The sequence below is a fragment of the Physeter macrocephalus genome, chromosome 11 (genome assembly GCF_002837175.3).
Source record: "Physeter macrocephalus isolate SW-GA chromosome 11, ASM283717v5, whole genome shotgun sequence".
Lineage (NCBI taxonomy): Eukaryota > Metazoa > Chordata > Mammalia > Artiodactyla > Physeteridae > Physeter > Physeter macrocephalus.
The window spans coordinates 107,601,120-107,619,027 of NC_041224.1; the positions used below are offsets into that span (position 1 = coordinate 107,601,120).

General features: G+C 56.8%; 2 protein-coding genes across 2 annotated transcripts; one reads left to right on the forward strand and one right to left on the reverse strand.

Annotated features, from left to right (window-relative positions):
* The first annotated feature begins 4,608 nt into the window (after positions 1 to 4,608).
* NRL (neural retina leucine zipper) lies at positions 4,609 to 6,257 on the forward strand. The gene is given in 3 exon segments (XM_007130078.1): positions 4,609 to 4,989; positions 5,926 to 6,226; positions 6,229 to 6,257. Coding segments are annotated over 3 exon segments (711 nt in total).
* Positions 6,258 to 9,367: 3,110 nt separating this feature from the next.
* On the reverse strand, positions 9,368 to 15,799 carry CPNE6 (copine 6). The gene is made up of 17 exons (XM_007130079.3): positions 15,728 to 15,799; positions 14,281 to 14,452; positions 13,678 to 13,857; positions 13,253 to 13,327; positions 13,021 to 13,095; positions 12,778 to 12,861; positions 12,598 to 12,687; positions 12,125 to 12,229; positions 11,814 to 11,900; positions 11,516 to 11,575; positions 11,117 to 11,250; positions 10,986 to 11,040; positions 10,842 to 10,893; positions 10,376 to 10,509; positions 10,022 to 10,258; positions 9,671 to 9,845; positions 9,368 to 9,571 (listed from the first exon to the last, which is right to left on the reverse strand). The coding sequence occupies exons 2-16, from the start codon at positions 14,446 to 14,448 to the stop codon at positions 9,708 to 9,710; spliced, it is 1,674 nt and encodes a 557-aa protein (XP_007130141.1). The 5' UTR covers positions 14,449 to 14,452; positions 15,728 to 15,799; the 3' UTR covers positions 9,368 to 9,571; positions 9,671 to 9,707.
* Positions 15,800 to 17,908: the final 2,109 nt, after the last annotated feature.

Here is a 17,908-nt window from a genome sequence, read left to right on the forward strand (position 1 = left end):
TCTATCTGTCTGTTCTTCTGTATTTGTTTCTAGTTCTTGGTCCCCAATCTTTTTTTTTTTAATTTATTTAATTAATTTATTTTTATTTTTGGCTGCGTTGGGTCTTCATTGCTGTACGCGGGCTTTGCCTGGTTGCGGCGAGCGGGGGCTACTCTTCGTTGTGGTGCGCCGGCTTCTCATTGCAGTGGCTTCTCTTATTGCAGAGCACAGGCTCTAGATGTGTGGGCTTCAGTAGTTGTGGCACACGGGCTCAGTAGTTGTGGCTCATGGGCTCCAGAGCGCAGGCTCAGTAGTTGTGGCGCATGGGCTTAGTTGCTCTGCAGCATGTGGGATCTTCCCGGGCCAAGGCTCGAACCCATGTCCCCTGTATTGGCAGGCAGAGTCTTAAGCACTGTGCCACCAGGGAAGCCCTCGGTCCTTACTTTCCTCTCTTACTTACTTTCAATCTTACTTTCCTCTCTCCTTCTTCTACCACTTTTGCTCTTCTAGTCACTTGTTCCCCTAATGCCCAGCACAGTGTCTGGTGCGTAGTAGGTGTTTAATCAATATTTGGGCCTTTGCCCATCTCTTCCATGTGCCTATGTCCCTCTGTCTCCCTCAATCCAGATTCCTGGGGAGCCCCTGACTAGTTCTGCCCTCTCTCCCAGGTCTACACCTACAGCCTCCTTAGCTAAGTCTTCTTGCCTCCCTTCCTCTGTTTTGTCCTTTGCAGAGTCCACCTGGTTTCAACTTTTTCATCCCCATTTCTCTGTCCCCAAATGTCCTTGAGCCAGTCAGTCTCAGCCTGCGTCCCCCTCCTGCCAGGAAAACCCATGAAGCACTTCCTGGGTCCTCACTGACCAATGTGCTTCTCCTCCCTGTGTCCTTGGTCCTTTCCCCTGGTCCAGCCCCCACCTCTCAGACTCCTATCCCTGGTCAGTGGTGCCTGGTCTGAGCCCCGAGCGGCTCAACTTGCCTGAGCTTGTTTAGTCTGACTCCTTCAGCCTGTTAGCAGCTTAGCCCTCCCACCTCCTCTGAGCGCTCCAGTAAACAAGAGGATCAGCGCAGACCTGACAGCTGCTGGGGGACAAGTGTCTGGCTAGACCAGACCAGGCCTGCAAAAGGGGCTGCAGTCAACACTTGCTATTCTTTCTTCACCAGGGAAATTCTGAGGTCTCTTTCCTGGGTATTTACCTTAGAACCACATTCCATGCACATGTGTTGGGCTCTGGTCTCCATGGTCCCCATTCCCATTTTGTGGCCTTGTTCCTAGGCCTTGGGCTTTTCGATCCTTCTGGAAAACAGCACTAGATTCAGGCAATCACACCGAGAAGCCTTTCCACTTGAATGATGACAATGGTCTCTGCTCTATAAAATGGAGGCCAAGTGCGGGAAGAGAGATGTCCTCTGATGTTGGTCTTCTTATGTGTGTGTAGAGAGCATGGTAGGAGAGACCAAACACACACACACATACACACACACACCAAAAGAATCTGAGTTGACTATAGGCACTCTGTAGATCAGGGGTTCTCAAACATCAGAGTTCATCAAAATTACCCGGAGAGCTTATTAAAACATAGATTTTTTTGGGTCCCATCCCCAGAGTGTCTGATTCAGTAAGTTGGAGGTGAGGCTAGAGAATTGCATTTCTAGCAAGTTCCCAGGTGGTGCTGCTGGTCTGGGGACCCTGGGCTGAGAACCACTGTCTTAGATCATCTGAATCTTTACCTAACACCTAAGGCTGGGACCAGGTTAATTTTTATTATTGATCCTTGGGGCTGATGGACACCCAGGTCTCTCTCTGGGTTGGGAAAGAGGACCTGTTAACCCCAGGGGAATGTTTGGATGTCCTTAGAAAGTAGGAAATAGCTTTTAACTCCTGGAGTTCTATTCTAGTGCAGACCCTATTTAAACAGCTTCAGACAGGTTTAAACATCTCCTTGGCTAATTCCTAGTATCTCTGTTCCAACTTCTACTTGGGGATGATAGCTCTAAGAAGTGTTAGGGGATTAGGCTGAAAATGTAGGTCACCCCCCCAGCCATCTGGGAACCAGGAGGAGTGAGAGAGGAAGAAAGAGGGACAGAGACACACACAAGGAAAGGCGAGGGGAAGCAGAGGGCAAATGAGGGCAGTTACAAAAGTGTCTCTGATGGCTTGGTGGTGATTGGATTTCCGTGTCCCGAGGTGTCCTGGGAGGAAGGAAGAGGGTTCCTCATTCCCCCTTGGGTGATCCTGCTTCCCAGCTGGCCTGCCTGTCCTGGGGCTGGGTCCGCGGGAGTTGGAGAGGCTGAGACTAGGATGGGCAAGTCCTGGAGGGTTGTTTATCTTTCTGATGCCATAACTGTGAGGGGCATGAGGCCAGATAAGGTGGGAGTGAGGCAGGGAGCAGAAATGTGAGCGTTCCTGAAAACAGGAAACAGACCCAACAGGCCAGGTGAGAGTGGGCTTGGGAGAGCTTGCACTCCCCTAAAACACCCAAAGGATGCTGCGGAGCCTTGGAGGGTAAAGGTGCTGGGAGCTTGTCTGGCCCGCTTTTCCAGTCCCAGGCTTTCAGTCACCAAGGGCTGAGGGTTGTGTCCTCATGAGGGTGCCGGCGGGGGCCAAAGTGGCACTCTGTACTGGGGAACTGAGAACAGTGAGTCAGACCATCAGTGAGGCGCTTTGTTGGGGAAGATGCCCCCTTCCCTTCCTTGAGAACAGGCAAACTTGTCCTCTCCTCTCATTTCCTGCAACCCCTCAGGCCAATGAGATATGCAAATGATCCCCTTACCTCATTGGTTGGAGGCCTGAGAACCATGGATGACCTCAGAGAGCTGGCCCTTTAAGAGTACCCAGTGGGCTCTGTGCCCACAGCCCCTTGTTCTGAGCACAGAGGCACCAGGCCCTGCTCAATGGGGCCTCCAGTCTCTGGGGAAGTTGTGCCTGCCTGGCTTTGACACTGACCAATCATCACTGCCATCCCTAAAGTGAGTATGTCTGAGGCCTACTTGGGTTCCAGTCCTCTCACCTAGAGCCCCCTCCTCTGACACCTTCTATCTGCTTTCTGTTGTTTGTTTTCAGGAATCTTCACACTTCTGTCCCCTGCTCTTCTCCCACCCTGATTGGCTTTATGTCCCTCACTGCTATCACATCAGAAAGATAAACAGCCCTCCTCACTTAGCTTTTCATCCAATTCTTTCTGGACACCTCTCTCTATGTCTCACCTTCTCCTCCCTGCCAAAGATCAATTCCTTCAGTCTGTGTTTTTGTTCCCATCCCCTCTGCCTTCTCAAGAGTGAGGGGCTCAATAGATAGGGCAACACCTGGGACAGGAAGAGAGAGAGGACCTGTCCTTCCTGCCACCTCTCTGGGCAGAGCCTGGGGGCCTGAGATGTGGTTGGAAAATGGGTTACCTAAGTTTGGACATCGAGATGGAGCCAGACTCTAAGCCCTGGGGATGAGCACTCTCTGCCTTGTCCCTCCTGGGGCTGTTGGAGCTGGGAGTTGGGCTCAAGCCTGGGACTTCCGGGCTGGGAAGGCTCTCCGAGGTCACCGAGCCAGAGGTGACTCAGGTGGGCACATGCTCCGTGGTTGATAACAGGGAGGAGGGTTCCTGGGTGACATAAGTTTGGGACACTCTATTGAAGTTGAACAGATGGTTTACCGAAGGACTTCGCAGATTACTATGCTGTGGTGCTCTGTGAACCTGCAAGAGGTTCACAGGGATGGGAGGCAGCATTTCTCAGAATGATCTGTGCACGGACCCCTTCTTGGATATTTCTCAGACTTCATGTTTCACAGAACACTCTCTGAGAAATGTTAAAGTCTAACTACCTTCCTTGAACAGAAGGGGAAACGAGGGTCAGAAGGGGAAGGTGACCTGCTCAAGTTCATACAACATCGCAGGTCCTGGATAGAAGGACGAAAGCCAGTCTCGGTTGGTTTCCCTTGGGGAGATTAGCCTTGGGGAGAGATGGTCACCACTCTGTCCTGATATTTCTAGAACTGATTCTGGGGCCTTTCTTTTTTTCCTTGAAAAGTCTCTTGCTTCTAGAAAAGGGATTCATCGATTAATCCATAGAATGAATGTGCATTGAGGGTCTACTATGTGCAAGGCATTGGCCTGGGTGCTCTGAGAGAGAGAGAGAGATTACAGCATGTTATCCCTCTATTTTAAAATTCACAGCATGTGTGCCTTTCCATTGCCCTAAAATATACACATACTCTGTCAGAGTTAATTAAGCAACATTTTTTAATTGCTTGGAAATGAAATGATGCCTCTTGAGATGACAGAGATGCTCAGCATGTCCCAGCACTAGAGTTGGGAGTGCTGCCACAGTCTTCTTGTTTTTTGTAGATCCCAGAGGCACCAGTGGGCCAGAGGCTCTGCTATCCTCTTCTTCACTCAGGCTTTAGGCTGCTTGCCCCCTGGTCAGGAGCCCCTGCCACCTAAGAAGTTGTCCCTCAGCCCGGAGGTGACTGTGCAGGGAACAGGCTGCGCCATCACCCCAGCTTTCCAGAACTCTGTCCCCAGGGCACTTGGGCTTTGGGGGAAGCGGATTTTGGTCAAGGAGGCTGGCAGGCAGCCTCCAGGCGCTCCAAACCTGTCCTCTTTTTTGCAGGTGCACCCTTCCTAATCCAGCCCCAGAATGGCACTGCCTCCCAGTCCCCTGGCCATGGAATATGTCAATGACTTTGACCTGATGAAGTTTGAGGTAAAGCGGGAACCCTTGGAGGGGCGATCTGGCCCCCCGACAGCCTCACTGGGCTCCACACCCTACAGCTCAGTGCCTCCATCACCCACCTTCAGTGAGCCGGGCATGGTGGGGGCCACCGAGGGCACCCGGTCAGGCCTGGAGGAGCTGTACTGGCTGGCCACCCTGCAACAGCAGTTGGGGGCTGGGGAGGTGCTGGGTCTGAGTCCTGAGGAGGCCGTGGAGCTGCTGCAGGGTCAGGGCCCAGTCCCTGTTGAAGGGCCCCACACCTACTACCCAGGGAGCCCGGAGGAGACCGGAGCCCAGCATGCCCAGGTGAGTGATCAGTGAGCTGGTCCGAGGGAGGGCAGGGTGAGGGAGGAGGCCAGCCCAGAGAGGAAGCAGAGTCCCCGGAGAGGGTTACCGATTGGGAAAGGGGTAGAGGACAGGAGAAGGGAAGAAGGACTTTAAAAAGATATCAGATAGAGAAAACTGTTTTCTGGCCCTTCTTTTTTTCTTTTTTCCAAATAGAGAGAAATGAGTAGGCTGAATCAGGAGGAAGAGGGAGAAGACAAGGTTAGAAGAGGATCGACCAAAAGGGGAGAGCTGAGAATTAAAGGGCGTCAGGAATTGTTGATTAAGGGAGGTATATAGATACTCAGTCTGGGGAACCACGGAAAGGGTTGTGCGTGGAATGGAGCAGAGCTGAGACTGTGGGAACCGGGGTGAAGCTGGCCTTTTCAAGACTTTGTGCTGCCCCAGCCCCCAACCTTCTCAGGAAGGATTGGGACTCATCCTATTAATTATAGACACAGACAGGGGTGTTGAGGGCATTAAGATGTAATCCAAATCCTTTGAGGGTCACAGGGTTGCAGCCTTCAGGACAGGGGAGCGAGGTGTGTTGGAGGGGAAGGGTCTGTCTGGCCCGAGCCCACGGGACACACGTGGGCCAGGAGCCGGATGCTCATGACCCCTCTAGGTCAATGTGGGGTTCAGGGGCGCGACTGGCTCGCCCGACGGTGGGTGGGACACGCGGGGACCACCCAAAGGGGTCGGGGACCCGTGGCGGGGGTGCGGGGCAGGGGAGGGCGTGTTGGGACCTGGAACGGGACCTAGACTGCGGGACAGATTCAGGGGAAGGCGCACATTCAGGTAACGGTGGGAGCCGGGGGCGGAGCATTCCCGAGGGCGGGGCCGGGTGGGCGGGGCCACCCGAGCTTGGAGCAGGGCGGGAGCCGGCGCTGACTCGGGCCCTGTCCGTTCCCTCTGCAGCTGGCCGAGCGGTTTTCGGACGCGGCGCTGGTGTCGATGTCTGTGCGGGAGCTAAACCGGCAGCTGCGGGGCTGCGGGCGGGACGAGGCGCTGCGGCTGAAGCAGCGGCGCCGCACGCTGAAGAACCGCGGGTACGCGCAGGCCTGTCGCTCCAAGCGGCTACAACAGCGGCGCGGGCTGGAGGCCGAGCGCGCCCGCCTGGCCGCCCAGCTGGACGCGCTGCGGGCCGAGGTGGCCCGCCTGGCCAGGGAGCGCGACCTCTACAAGGCTCGCTGTGACCGGCTGGCCCCGAGCGGCCCAGGGCCGGAGGCCACGCCCACTTCTTCCTCTGAGCCACTGGCCGCGGAGTGGTGGAGTCGGTGGGCGGGTGGCGCGCACCACCCGGGAGGCGGCTGTACCATTCACTAGATGGTTACGGAGCGCCTTCTGGTGCCAGACACTCCTTTGGATGACCACACAAATATCCCCAAACTTCCTGGACCCTCAAGGCATGCTCCGAGGTTAGATGCCGGTCGTTTTCTGGAAGAGGGGTCCCCTTCCCTCACGCAGGACGTGCACAGAAACCCTTCACCTTCTGCTCCACTCTACATGCCCAGGTCACTGAAGTCTGCAGGAGTCAGTGCCAGGCACTGGGGGGGTGGGGCGGGGGCGCAAGGAGGTGTGGATGATGCACAGTGAATGGGAGGTGAGGGAATGGTGCAGCTCCCGGCTCAGCTTAGATTTTAATTCAAGGTTTTCAACCTGTAGTGCACTAAGGTGGTAATTAGCAATGAGGCTATGTTTTCATTCCAAGGCTTGTAACCTCCCCATTTTAGGACTACTGCATTTTCAAGATTTCAATTCCCAATATCAAGACAGACCAGGAACTCTATTCAAGAGGCTTTCTTGAAGAAAGCCCGTGGCCTGCAGGGCCCAGAGCAGCAAAGGCCTGAGGAGCTCTGGGGGTGGTTAGTGTGGGCTGGGAGAGAACCCTGGGCAGGAGTCTGAAGCCAGGGGTGCTAGTCTCAGCTCTGCCACAGGATACCTCGCGGTCACCTTGAGCAAATCACTTGCTCCCTGGGTCTCGATTACCTCATCTAATCCTCATTTGGATTGGATGACTTCTGACACCTTTCCAGTTCTGGCCTCTCCTTAGTGTGGGAGCCCCAATGGTCTCCCCAGGAAGCCCCGAATTCAGCCTCACCAAAGGGACTTTCTGTCCTGCTCCAGCTTCCTGACTGCAGCATAGGCCCATGCACTGGTCCTCTGTTGCTCCCTCCATGCTGCCTTGGCCTCCAGACCTGCATAGGGTGCCCCTGCTCCCTCCTGTCTCTCTGAGGGCTGAGGTGAGACTTTCCCCAGCCTGACAGGGAGCTGAGAGAATGCAGCTTTTGTGAATTAAACTTGAAGTCTAGGCACAACTGTACGCTATTGGCTAGATGTTCTTGCAATTTAAGAAGTGTTTATTCTATATCCTTGCTCCAGGCGTGTGTGTGTGTGTGTGTGTGTGTGTGTGTGTGTGTGTGTGTGTGTGTGTGTGTGTATGACAGAGAGAAACAGAGAGAGAGGCTGGATAGCCCCCACCTGGGCGGAGTGGAGCATCTCAGTTCTGAAGCCCCAATGAAAATGTGGGGGAGGGGTGGGGATTGGGCCATATGGAGCCTCCCCCTCCCACCTCCACTGCATAGAAGCCCAGGAACAGTAGTGACTGGGCCAGGCCTGCCTGTGGCTATCCTGGCGGCTCACAGTTGCCATGGTAACCCAGCCCTCTAGTTCAGCAGCCTACAGAGAGAGTGGGCGGGGGCTCTGGGCAGAACAGAGGCATTGGGCTGGGAGCAGTTACCTGGGAGCAGCCTCTGTTGTAGGTCCTCTAAGGGAAATAATAAATGGGGAGAAGGAGTTGGGTGTGGGGGAAGAGGCTCCCATATGTCTCTCTTCCTTTCTGCCCCCTGTACCCACCCCCTCCCCAGCTGTCTCTTCCCATCCCCGTTCTTGTTCCCACCTACCCCTCCTCTAGCCGAGCCCGTCCCTCCTCCACTCAGGAGCCTGCCATGGGAGTCCTCTCCTCTATCACCACCAGGATTTCATTCTCTTCTCTCCCTTTCCCACTGCTGGCTACTGGCCATCCTCTTTGGCTCTGGCTCCTCTCTCTGAGTGGCTCACGGCACCTTTAGCCTCTCCTCCTCCATCCCCTTCCATGTGCATCATTGAAGGGAGAGGCTGGGGCAGGGAAGGTCCTTCTAGGAGCCCAGCTCTTCTTCCCTCACTCTGGATATCCCTCAGATCCTCACCTGCTCTCTACAGCTGTGATCCAGACCCACTACTGCTCTTGCCTGCCTTCCTTAACTGGCTGAGGTTCTGCACGGCACACATATGGGCAGAGACGCCCATCCATACGCACCTACACCCGTACACACAACCGGGCCATGTTTACACACACTTGGGTCACAAGCTGAGGGTCACATGGATTCACCTCAAACAGAAGTTGCACACTCATGATTAAATGTGGGCCCTTTAGTCAGATGGGCCTGGACTCAAGTTCCAGGCTTACCAGTTCTTCTTTGACCATGGGTGAGCTTCAATCAAGCTTCATTTGCTTTGTCAGGAAAATGGGGAAAATAATGGTAACTACCTAGTGAGAGTGAACGCATTTAAAACACACTAAGTACAAAGCTTCACACATGCTAAATGGCAATGTTTGCTATTGTTGTCAATGTTATTAAGAGTACACAGGGAGTTCCCTGGCGGTCCAGTGGTTAGGACTCAGAGCTTTCACTGCGGGGGCCGGGGTTCAATCCCTGGTCAGGGAACTAAGATCCCACAAGCCGCAAGGTGCGGCCAAAAAAAAAAACAACAACAACAAAGTACACAGCTGGACTTCTGAACCACTAAAGGCCACACTCTGGAGAGTCAGGGATATGCAGAGCATGAGCACGCACACACACACACACACACACACACACACACACACACACACACACACGTACACACACACATTCACACACCAGGAAAACCAGGCTGCAAAGACCTTAGATACCCCTCTGTATTCATAATTCACTAGTAGACCTGCTGCCCTCCTTCAGTCCTGCACCCCATTCCTCCCGCCCCTTTTCAGGCTGCCTCACAGCTGTGTGAGGGCTGGAGTTCAGCCCCTGGGGGGCTCAGCTGGGCTTCTCTGAAGACAGCTTAAGAGGGCATCAACTTGCCCCCTTGACAGCCCCTTATTACCCCTCTATCTCTGGTAATTAAACCCCAGGGGGCCTGGGCCCCCCTGGGGTTGGGAGGTGATGGTAGGGACTCCTCAGATCTCACTGGCACATAGTTGGGATGAAACTGCAGAGCCACCAGGCTGTCTGGGGAGCTCTGGCTCAGAATTCAAAAGGTGCTGGTCCTCATTTCTTAATGGTGCGTGTGGGGTGCTATGGACTGCCCAACGGGCATCTGAGGCATGATGGGTAGAGGCTGAGGTGCTAGGAGTGGTTCCCTTTATTAATGGTCAGAAAGTCAGGATCACTGAAGAAAGTCACCGAGGGGCCACAAGGCTGAGGGGTATGGGGCCTGGAGAGATGGCGCAGGGCTCACCACTCACTTCCAGGACCCAGGGGGCACAGCTGGTCCAAGAGGGAGAGGCACTGGTCACTTGAGTCACAAGGGTCAGGACAGGCACCTGGGGGAGAGTGGGATAGCCATAAGCACCCTCGTCTACACCACACCCAGCCGAGATGGACTCCACCAAGATCCATCCCCCTAGCGTCCCAGGACTCACTGAGAGACTGAGGGAGTGTCGGTCCGGTTATCGGCTGTCACAGGCTAGGGCTGGGCGTCGTGGCTGGCGTGCAGGACCTGGGAGGCCCGGGGCTGATGCCCTGGCTGGCGTAGTACTCCACCACCTGCCGGGGCACCTCGGCCAGGACGCACTTAGCTAGCGCAGAGGGTGCGGCCTGGGATGGGGACGGGGGTGTGGTTAGGGGCGGGAGAGTGGGGGAAGGAGGGGCTCAGGTAAGAGGCGGGGCTTCGGGTGGCCAGCTGAGCTCCAGCGTCCTTCGCAGGACATCAATCAAGTGAGAGAGACGGGTCAGATTTGGGAGTCAGCCGGGAGGGGCCTCCGGGCACTCACATCCTTGAAGTCCCGGAAGGGTACGAACTGGACGATGTCGCGAGCCGCGGGCACCCCTCGGGGGCAGCGCAAGGGGCCGTCATCGCCGTCCAGCAGCCGCATGTCGGAGAAGTCGGCGTTGCCCACGCCCACGATGATGATGGACATGGGCAGGCGGGAGGCGCGCACGATGGCGGCGCGGGTCTCGGCCATGTCGCTCACCACGCCGTCCGTGAGCACCAGCAGCACCGAGTACTTCTGGGGGCGGGCAGAGGGGGGAAGGGTCAGCTCTGCGGCCTTGGCAGCGGGCCCCAAGCCCGGGCCCGGGCCTCCCCCGAGGACACCAGGTTGCCCGCTTCAGCTGGGGCTCCTCACCGTGGCTTGGCCAGTGCCCTGCTCCCGCTGGGCTGGTCCCGCCACGCGGTTGATGATGGGGGCCACGTTGGTGGGGCCATAGAGCTGAATCTGGGGCAGGCAACGGCGATAGGAGGTGATGACCCCCGAGATCTCTGTGGGCAAAGAGGTGAGGAGGGCAGAGATTAGCGGGAGCCCTTCCTGAACCCCCTTAAAGCAAGGAGGTGCTTCTCTGTCTGAGGACTGCCCTGCCACCAAGTTCTCCACTAAGCAGGAGAGTTGGATGGTCCAGGTGCTGGCAGAGTTGGGTGGGCAGATACTGGGCCAGGGGCTGGAAGTCTTACCAAATGAAGGCAGGTGTTGGATGGGTGAAGGGGCAGGGAGCAGGGCCCAGGGGAATGGAGTCTGTGCTCCTGCATAGGGTGTACAGGAGTAGGCAGCAAGCTGCATGCGGGGAGGCGGGGCTGGTGGGAATCTCCTCTCTTACCTTCACATTCAGGATTTTCCGGGTCAAAGTTGATAGCAAAGTCATGGGACACCTGTGAGGGTAGGGTGAGGCCAGCCAGGGGATGTTTTTCCTTCTTGTCTGACCCTCCCAACATCTGCTCCCTTCCCCTCGCACCCAGCCTACCTCAAAGTTGGGGGGGATTCGAGCCCCAAAGCCAAACGCTGGGAACCGTTTGTCACTGGGGAGAAGAAAAGTCTGTGGGGGCCCATTGGGCAAGGCGTCCCTGCCTGTCCAACACCCCGACCTCCTGCTACCTGTCGTAGTCCTGGCAGATGCCTCCCACCGCGCGCAGGGCCTGCAGGTAGTGGTTGGGCTGGCGGGGGCTCAGGCAGTGCAGGGACTGGCTGCTCCTCGGGTCCCCGTTGGAGGCGGTGAAGTCAATGGCCACCTGGTGGGGAAGGGGAAAGTGTTAGGTGCATCCGTGAGCGCCAACAGAGAGGCTGGGCCAGAGCTAGGGCCTGTAGGGAGGCCTAAGGTGAATCTAAACAAGCCCACAGGTAGTATCATCATAGAGTCGGGTGAGGGGAACAAGCTGACCACACTAAGGCTCATGAGAGGTCCAAGTAGGGGCAGGGGAGATTCTGGGCTCCTTCTGTTCACTATGGGCCTAGCCCCTCCCCCTTGGCCACATCCCCCGTCCCCTGGGCCTTTACCGTGAAGTTGATCTGGCAGCCGCCCATGATGTAATCCAGGAAGGTGTGCACCTTCTCCACCTGGTGGGAAGGGGGGAGTAAGGTGGAGGGATGGTCCCTTGAGGAGGAAGCTGGGTGGGGCTTCTGCAGGAGAAAGGGAGGGGCCAGAGTTTTTGAGGTTGAAGTTGGTGGTGGATAGGGCAAGGGTTCTCAGTTCCCAGGAGCAGAGAAATGACCTTTGAAATGAGGGCAGGGTTGAATCTGAGGTTGCCTCGGGGGTCGGGGTGGGGCAGGGCTTGAGGCGGGCACTGGAATTTACCGTGCATTGGGCCAGCACCACGGTCCCTGAGCTCTTGTAATTCTTCTTCTTGTCCCGGTACTTGGGGTTGATACAGTCCCACTGCATCTAGACCCCACATACCCCACAAGCCCAGGGTCACATCACGTGACCCTTCCTCCCCCTTCCAGCGGAGCCTCCCAGAGTGAGACCGCCATGGCTCAGTCCTCAGGCTGAGCCCAGGGCTTTCCACCCTCTCCACCTCCTATCACGTGTTGGGGGGCTCTTCAGCATCACCCTCAGGATTCTCCCAGGGATCTTGGTGGGGTTCTGGCTGAGGGTCTTTGTGGCACCTCCTGCCCAGGGTTTGCTGTTCCTTCCTGCATCTCCTGGAAGGTGCTGGTGAACTCGCCGATGAAGTCATGCTTCCCACTGGAGTCATAGTCGTACACCAGGAACTGAGAAGGCAAGGGGGGTGGGGCGGTCAGGCTCGGGGAGGCTTTGCAGAGGTTCCTGGGGGCAGGAGGAGGGACTCAGGGTGGTAGGGGCCCAACAGTCGCTAGGCCCAAACAGATGTCCTCAACCTGCCCAGAGAAGCCACTTGCTGAACTTCATCCTTTGGCTCGGTCCGGCAGGGACTTTGGCCTCTGCTAGAAGGCACACACGTAGGAACATTGAGCTGTGACTGGTTCTTTACCCACAGTGGGAAGGGGTATCACATGGGGGAGAGGGAGGGGCTTGCCACACTCGGGGGTGGGGGTGGGGGAATGGTCTCCGGCAGAGGCCGGATGCTCCAACAGACCGCCCTTGTTTGCGGGGGCCTCACCTTGAGAGGCCGGTGGACATCGCAGCTGCACAGCGAGTGCAGGGACAGACGGAACGGCTCCCAGCTGGGGTTCAGATTGTTCTTCACCACCTTGAAGAGGCACAGAGAGCTGGTCACCCCCGATCTAGTTTCCCTTGCTCTGCCCTTCCTCCCTCCTTCCCCCCAGCCCCAGGTACTAACCTCTGTCCTCCAGACCAGCTGGTCGCTCTGGTCCCCATTGGTCTTATAGATCTCCATGAAAGGGTCAGACTTGCTGAACAGATCCTGGGGACACGGGGGAAAGCGTCCATGAGCCTGGTGAGGTCTGAGGGGGAGGTGGCTAACACCAAGAAGAGAGCAGAGCTGGGGCCTGAGCTTTGTCCTGAGTAGGGGGGCTAGGCTCCCTAACAGTAAAGATGGGGACCTGGACTCTGGTTTTCCAACCTTGTTGTCCAGCTTGTGGGCTCTGAAGGTGAGCTGCACATAGTCATTGGTGCCAGATACCTCTTCGGCCACGATCTGCAAGGCGGACACAAATGACAGGATTCCCCCAACCCACCCCCACAAGGCCCTTTCCCTTAGGTGGGAGCTAGCCCTGGGCGTGATGTCACCATGGGTGTCCATGCAGGGGCATTGAATGCCCTGCCCGAGGGTGAGTACAGGTGACTTTGCCTACCGTGATGGTGGACTTGCCCGCGTTCTTCCCATTCTTCAGTAGCAGCGGCTTAGTGACCTTGGTCTGTGACACAACCTGGGGATGGAGGTGGAGGGGGACCCAGCTGTGACGCCCACACCTGCTTTGGCCAGGGTACAAAGGACAGGGTAATAAGTGCCGTCTGAGCTCTCACAGGGGCTGCACTTGGGCTAGGATTGGACTTAATTTGCGCGGCAACCTTAACGGGTAGGCACCGTGACCCGCATTGTTTAGATGAGGAAACTAAGACTCAGAGAGTTTAAGTATCTAGCCGAAGGCTGCACAGCTGGTGAATGGTGGAGACGGGGTCCAAGCCCCGACTGAACTAGCTCCAGAGCTTATCCTCTGTCTTCTTTTGGCTTCCAGAGGCAGAGTGATAGGGGTGGGGGTGGGGTGGGAATGCAGACCTGGCCCAAGGTGCACTCGGTAGAGCCGAGGAAGGTGTCATTTCGGGGGCTGGTGGCTCCGTCCTCGGCGTCAAACACGTGGAACTGCAGGGGCTGCTTCTCCTCAAAGAAGTACTCGAGCGCCAGCACCCGGGAGAATACAGGGCTGGAGCAGGAGCGCAGCACCTCTGTGCGCTCCACCTGCGGCAGAGGGGAGCGTGTCCTCTGGGAACCCGGGCTGCTTTGCCTTGCCCTGGACCGCCCGGGTCTTGCCTGCCTTCCTCAGGCTTCCGCACCCCAGCGACTAGCTCTTCTCTCCCTGGGCTGAACCCCAAGCTCAGGGTGCTGCCAGCCCCCAGGACCATCAGCCCGCTGGGGCTCTCATATTTGGGAGCGGTGCCACTGACTTCGGGGGCGATCTCAGGACTCAACGGGACTCTGTGGGCTTTGGAATCTGTAAAATGGTTTGTGTGTGTAATGATGGCACCCCCCTCCGCAGGGTTACCCACACAGCCTGGAAGAGGGCCCTGGGAGTCCTGACAGTCTCCCATGAGGCTTTCACTGCCCCCACCAGCCTCCTCCCTCTCGGTCCCGGAGGTGAGTGAAGGAGCTCCCAGCTCTCACCTCCACCCACTGCTCATCGGAGTGGAGCTTGAGCAGCACGCAGGGGTGGGGCTTGGTGAGCGTGTCTCTGTCTAGGAGGCCGTGGCAGGACACCCGCAGCTCCACTCTCGAGGCCCCCAGCGTCATGGCTGGGGGCTCAGGCACCCATGCCATCGCCGGGTCGGACATGTCACTGTGGGGACAAGAGCAGATGGCCTGGACGCTGGAAGGGGAACACCTGCCAGGGGAGGGGTCTGACTCTGGGAGCCACGGCCCCATCCCCTTGCCCTTCTCCCTGAGGCCCGGGCATCTCATGGACCTGCTTCCCAGTGACCTCACTCAGCTTCCCCTGAGCACTGAGCTGGGGAGGGTGGAGGACCCGAGCCCCCCCACTCCTGCACAGTCCAGTGCTCCTGTCACCACTGCTGGCCTCATATGCGTGGATGGGGCTGGAGAGGGCTAGAGGGCTGGGGGGGTTCCTGGCAGCCTTGCTCCTAGGCCATCAATTGAACCACAGTTTCTGCTACCTCAGCACCTTCTGCTATTTCCTGACTGATGTCTGAGTCAGCGCTGCACTCAGTCTTGGCTCGAAGGAGCTGAAGTGGGGCAAGGGGTCCCTGCCAGTCTGAAGAGGATGGTCAGGAATGGAGGCTGCAGTAGGCAGGAGGAGGCAGATTGGAAGGTACCCTGCGGGGCTGTCCCCATCCACCTCCCCCGACTCACCTTCTGGTTGGCTGACGGAAAGGGAGGGATGGTGGGCTTGCAGAGTGAGAAGCAGAGCCCAGTCCCTGCTGAAATCTCCTTCAGGTTCCTGGCAGTGGCTCCCACTATGACAACGCTGGCTTCCCTCCCCACCTCCCCTGTTCTCACACTTCTTGGCAGCACTGGCACTGTCTCTTAGCGACAGGATTTTTGGGGAGCCTCGGCCCCCTCCATGCTGCCCGTGGGATGCACGCACGCCACCCTCCCCCAGCAGAGGCACCAAGCTTCGGGCAGCAGCAGGCAGGGGTCCGCTGGCCTGAGTTCATGGCGGGGCCATCCATCTATCTTTGTCTGTCGCAGGGTGAGGCTGTCTGATCCCATGTCGTGCTTCCCCGGCGAGTGTCCATTGGTGTGTCTGAATGCCCCCACCCCGTGTCTGTCCCCTAGTCGGGTGTCTGTCTTCAGGAGGGTGTGACAGTTCCCGTACCTCCCTCAGAACTGGGACCCTTCCCTGGCTGGGTACCCCCTCCCCACAGCGTGTGCCTTTCTGGATACATGAGGGTGGGTCTGAGTTGAAGGGGTCCTCTACATTCCAGCCACAAGTCTCCCAGCTCTCACAGGTCCCCTGAGTTGGGCAGGGGCATGTGTTGGTGAGGGTATTGGGCAGGACTAGAGACCTCTCTGGAGGCTGGGGGCGATGTTGTTATGGAGACTGGGCCAGGCTGGACCGGGCTGGGGCTGGGCTAGGGAGGAAGGGTGGGCTCACCTGGGCTCTAGTCGGGGGCTCCTCTCTCCAGCTCTCTGGCCCTGGCCCTGACTCCCTTGGTGTTCCAGCCGCTGGCGCAGGCTCCGGCTCCGGCTCTGCAGCTATTTATGGGGCCTGGATGGGGAGGGGTGGGGGGGGGGCCGCAGCACCAGCTCCCCCCGCACAGACCGGTTGGGAGGGAGAAGAGGGGAGGGGCAGGGCCACTGCCTAGGAGGAGCCACAGAGCCGGAGGAGGAGGGCGGGCTGGGGGTGGCTCAGACGCAGGACCCCTGCAGACAGTGACACACATCCTCCCCTTCATGCCACACCCACACTCCGCATCACAGAGATGCACACGTTGCGGTGGTGCGTGCACACACACACATTCACGCCGGGAAATGTTGGAGACATATGCACACACGACTCACAGGCTCACACATATCTTGACACAAACAGGTGCCAGCACATAAACTCACCGTGACACCATGACAGTTACAGCCCTACAGATACACATAGGGAAACACACCCGGTCTCACGACACTCTCTGTATCACATTTGTTAAGGACATTCACAGTCACATATAAAAGAACACTGGGCTATACTTGTCACACACAATATACACTCATTCACGCCAACCAACCCGAATATGACAGAATGGAGATCTTCACGTGCTTCTTAAAAACCATCATGTACCATGCTAAGGCTCATAGCTTTGAGAATGCAAAGTTCCCTAGCCACCTTTTAACAGGGAGACGAGGAAATGGACACAATTGCTTAAGGGCACACAGTGTCACATCCTGGTCGCGAAGCCCCCTGAAGATAGGGGGAGATGTGTTGGACTGATTCCTGAGGCATCTTCCTGGTACCCACAACTCCCCCCTCCACCCCGAGATTCAACTCATATGGCCACATCCTTGTGGGATTGGCCGTGCCACACACAGATCTCGAGGAAACAAGACAATCATTCTCTAGTGAGGCCAGGGGAAGTGAGCAATTGCCCGGGAAGCTGCATGCCCCGCGTGAAGACATTTGGGTACATGGTGATCTGGGATGAGTATGACAGAGGGGTCACCAAGACGTCTTCACCCGCCATCCCCGAAGCTGCTTGTGTATTAAGGTAGCAGCCATTTATTGAGCATCTCCTGGATGCCAGGCACTGTGCCAGAGGTTGGGGCTACACAGGTAATTAAGACCCAGCTCCTGCCCCTGGGGGAGGTGCGTGTATATGGAACAAAAATCACACAGAGATGATCAGCCAATGCGCAAATGCAATGAGGTATGACAGGTGCAAAGTATGGACCTATTCAGGATGCACTGGGCCACAAAGAGGGAGGGCTCAATTTGGATGAGTCAGGGGAAGACATCAGGAAGGGCTTCACAGAGGAAGAGGCTATTGAGCCCAGTCTTTTTTTTTAATATAAATTTATTTATTTATTTATTTTTGGCTGCATTGGGTCTTCACTGCTGCACGCGGGCTTTCTCTAGTTGCGGTGAGCGGGGTCTACTCTTCGTTGCGGTGCGCGGGCTTCTCACTGCGGTGGCTTCTCTTGCTGTGGAGCACGGGCTCGAGGCACGCGGGCTTCAGTAGCTGTGGCATGCAGGCTCAGTAGTTGTGGCACACGGGCTTAGTTGCTCCGCGGCATGTGGGATCTTCCCCGACCAGGGCTCGAACCCGTGTCCCCTGCATTGGCAGGCGGATTCTTAACCACTGCGCTGCCAGGGAAGTCCTTGAGCCCAGTCTTGAATGCCAAGCTGGTATTTGTTAGTACACTGATGAGAAACGATTAATTTTAATTATTGATCTTCTCCTGCCCTAGGCACTTGTGCTCACTTGCAGGCCACTCTACTGTTGAGATTTGTGACTACTGATGGTGCCCCCAGGATGACATAACACCATTTAATTCCACCATTAGTGAGCCTGCCTGTGCGTAAACACACACACACACACACACAGAGCACACTGCTCCCCAGTCTCTTCCTGGGACACTGGGATCTCCCCAATCCCACTGCACCACCCCAAAGCCCAACACACACTGGTGTTGGTTCCCCCACTTCTCCAGCCAGCTCAGCCAAGACCCTGCACATAACAGCCACCCTGCTTGGGGACTTCTGAGTCCCCTCCCATCCAGCAGCTCTCCAGTTTTTCCTACGTCTTCCCTTAAAGCTCTAGCCCCATCTCTGGGGGGATGTTCCCCACTTTTC

Coding starts and splice junctions, on each gene's coding strand:
- CPNE6 (XM_007130079.3), bottom strand. CDS start 14,448: ATGTCCGACCCGGCGATGGCATGGGTGCCTGAGCCCCCAGCCATGACG. Junction 10,259..10,375: donor AGGGCACTGGCCAAGCCACG/GTGAGGAGCCCC, acceptor GCCCGCCCCCAG/AAGTACTCGGTGCTGCTGGT. Junction 9,846..10,021: donor CCTTCCGGGACTTCAAGGAT/GTGAGTGCCCGG, acceptor TCCCCATCCCAG/GCCGCACCCTCTGCGCTAGC.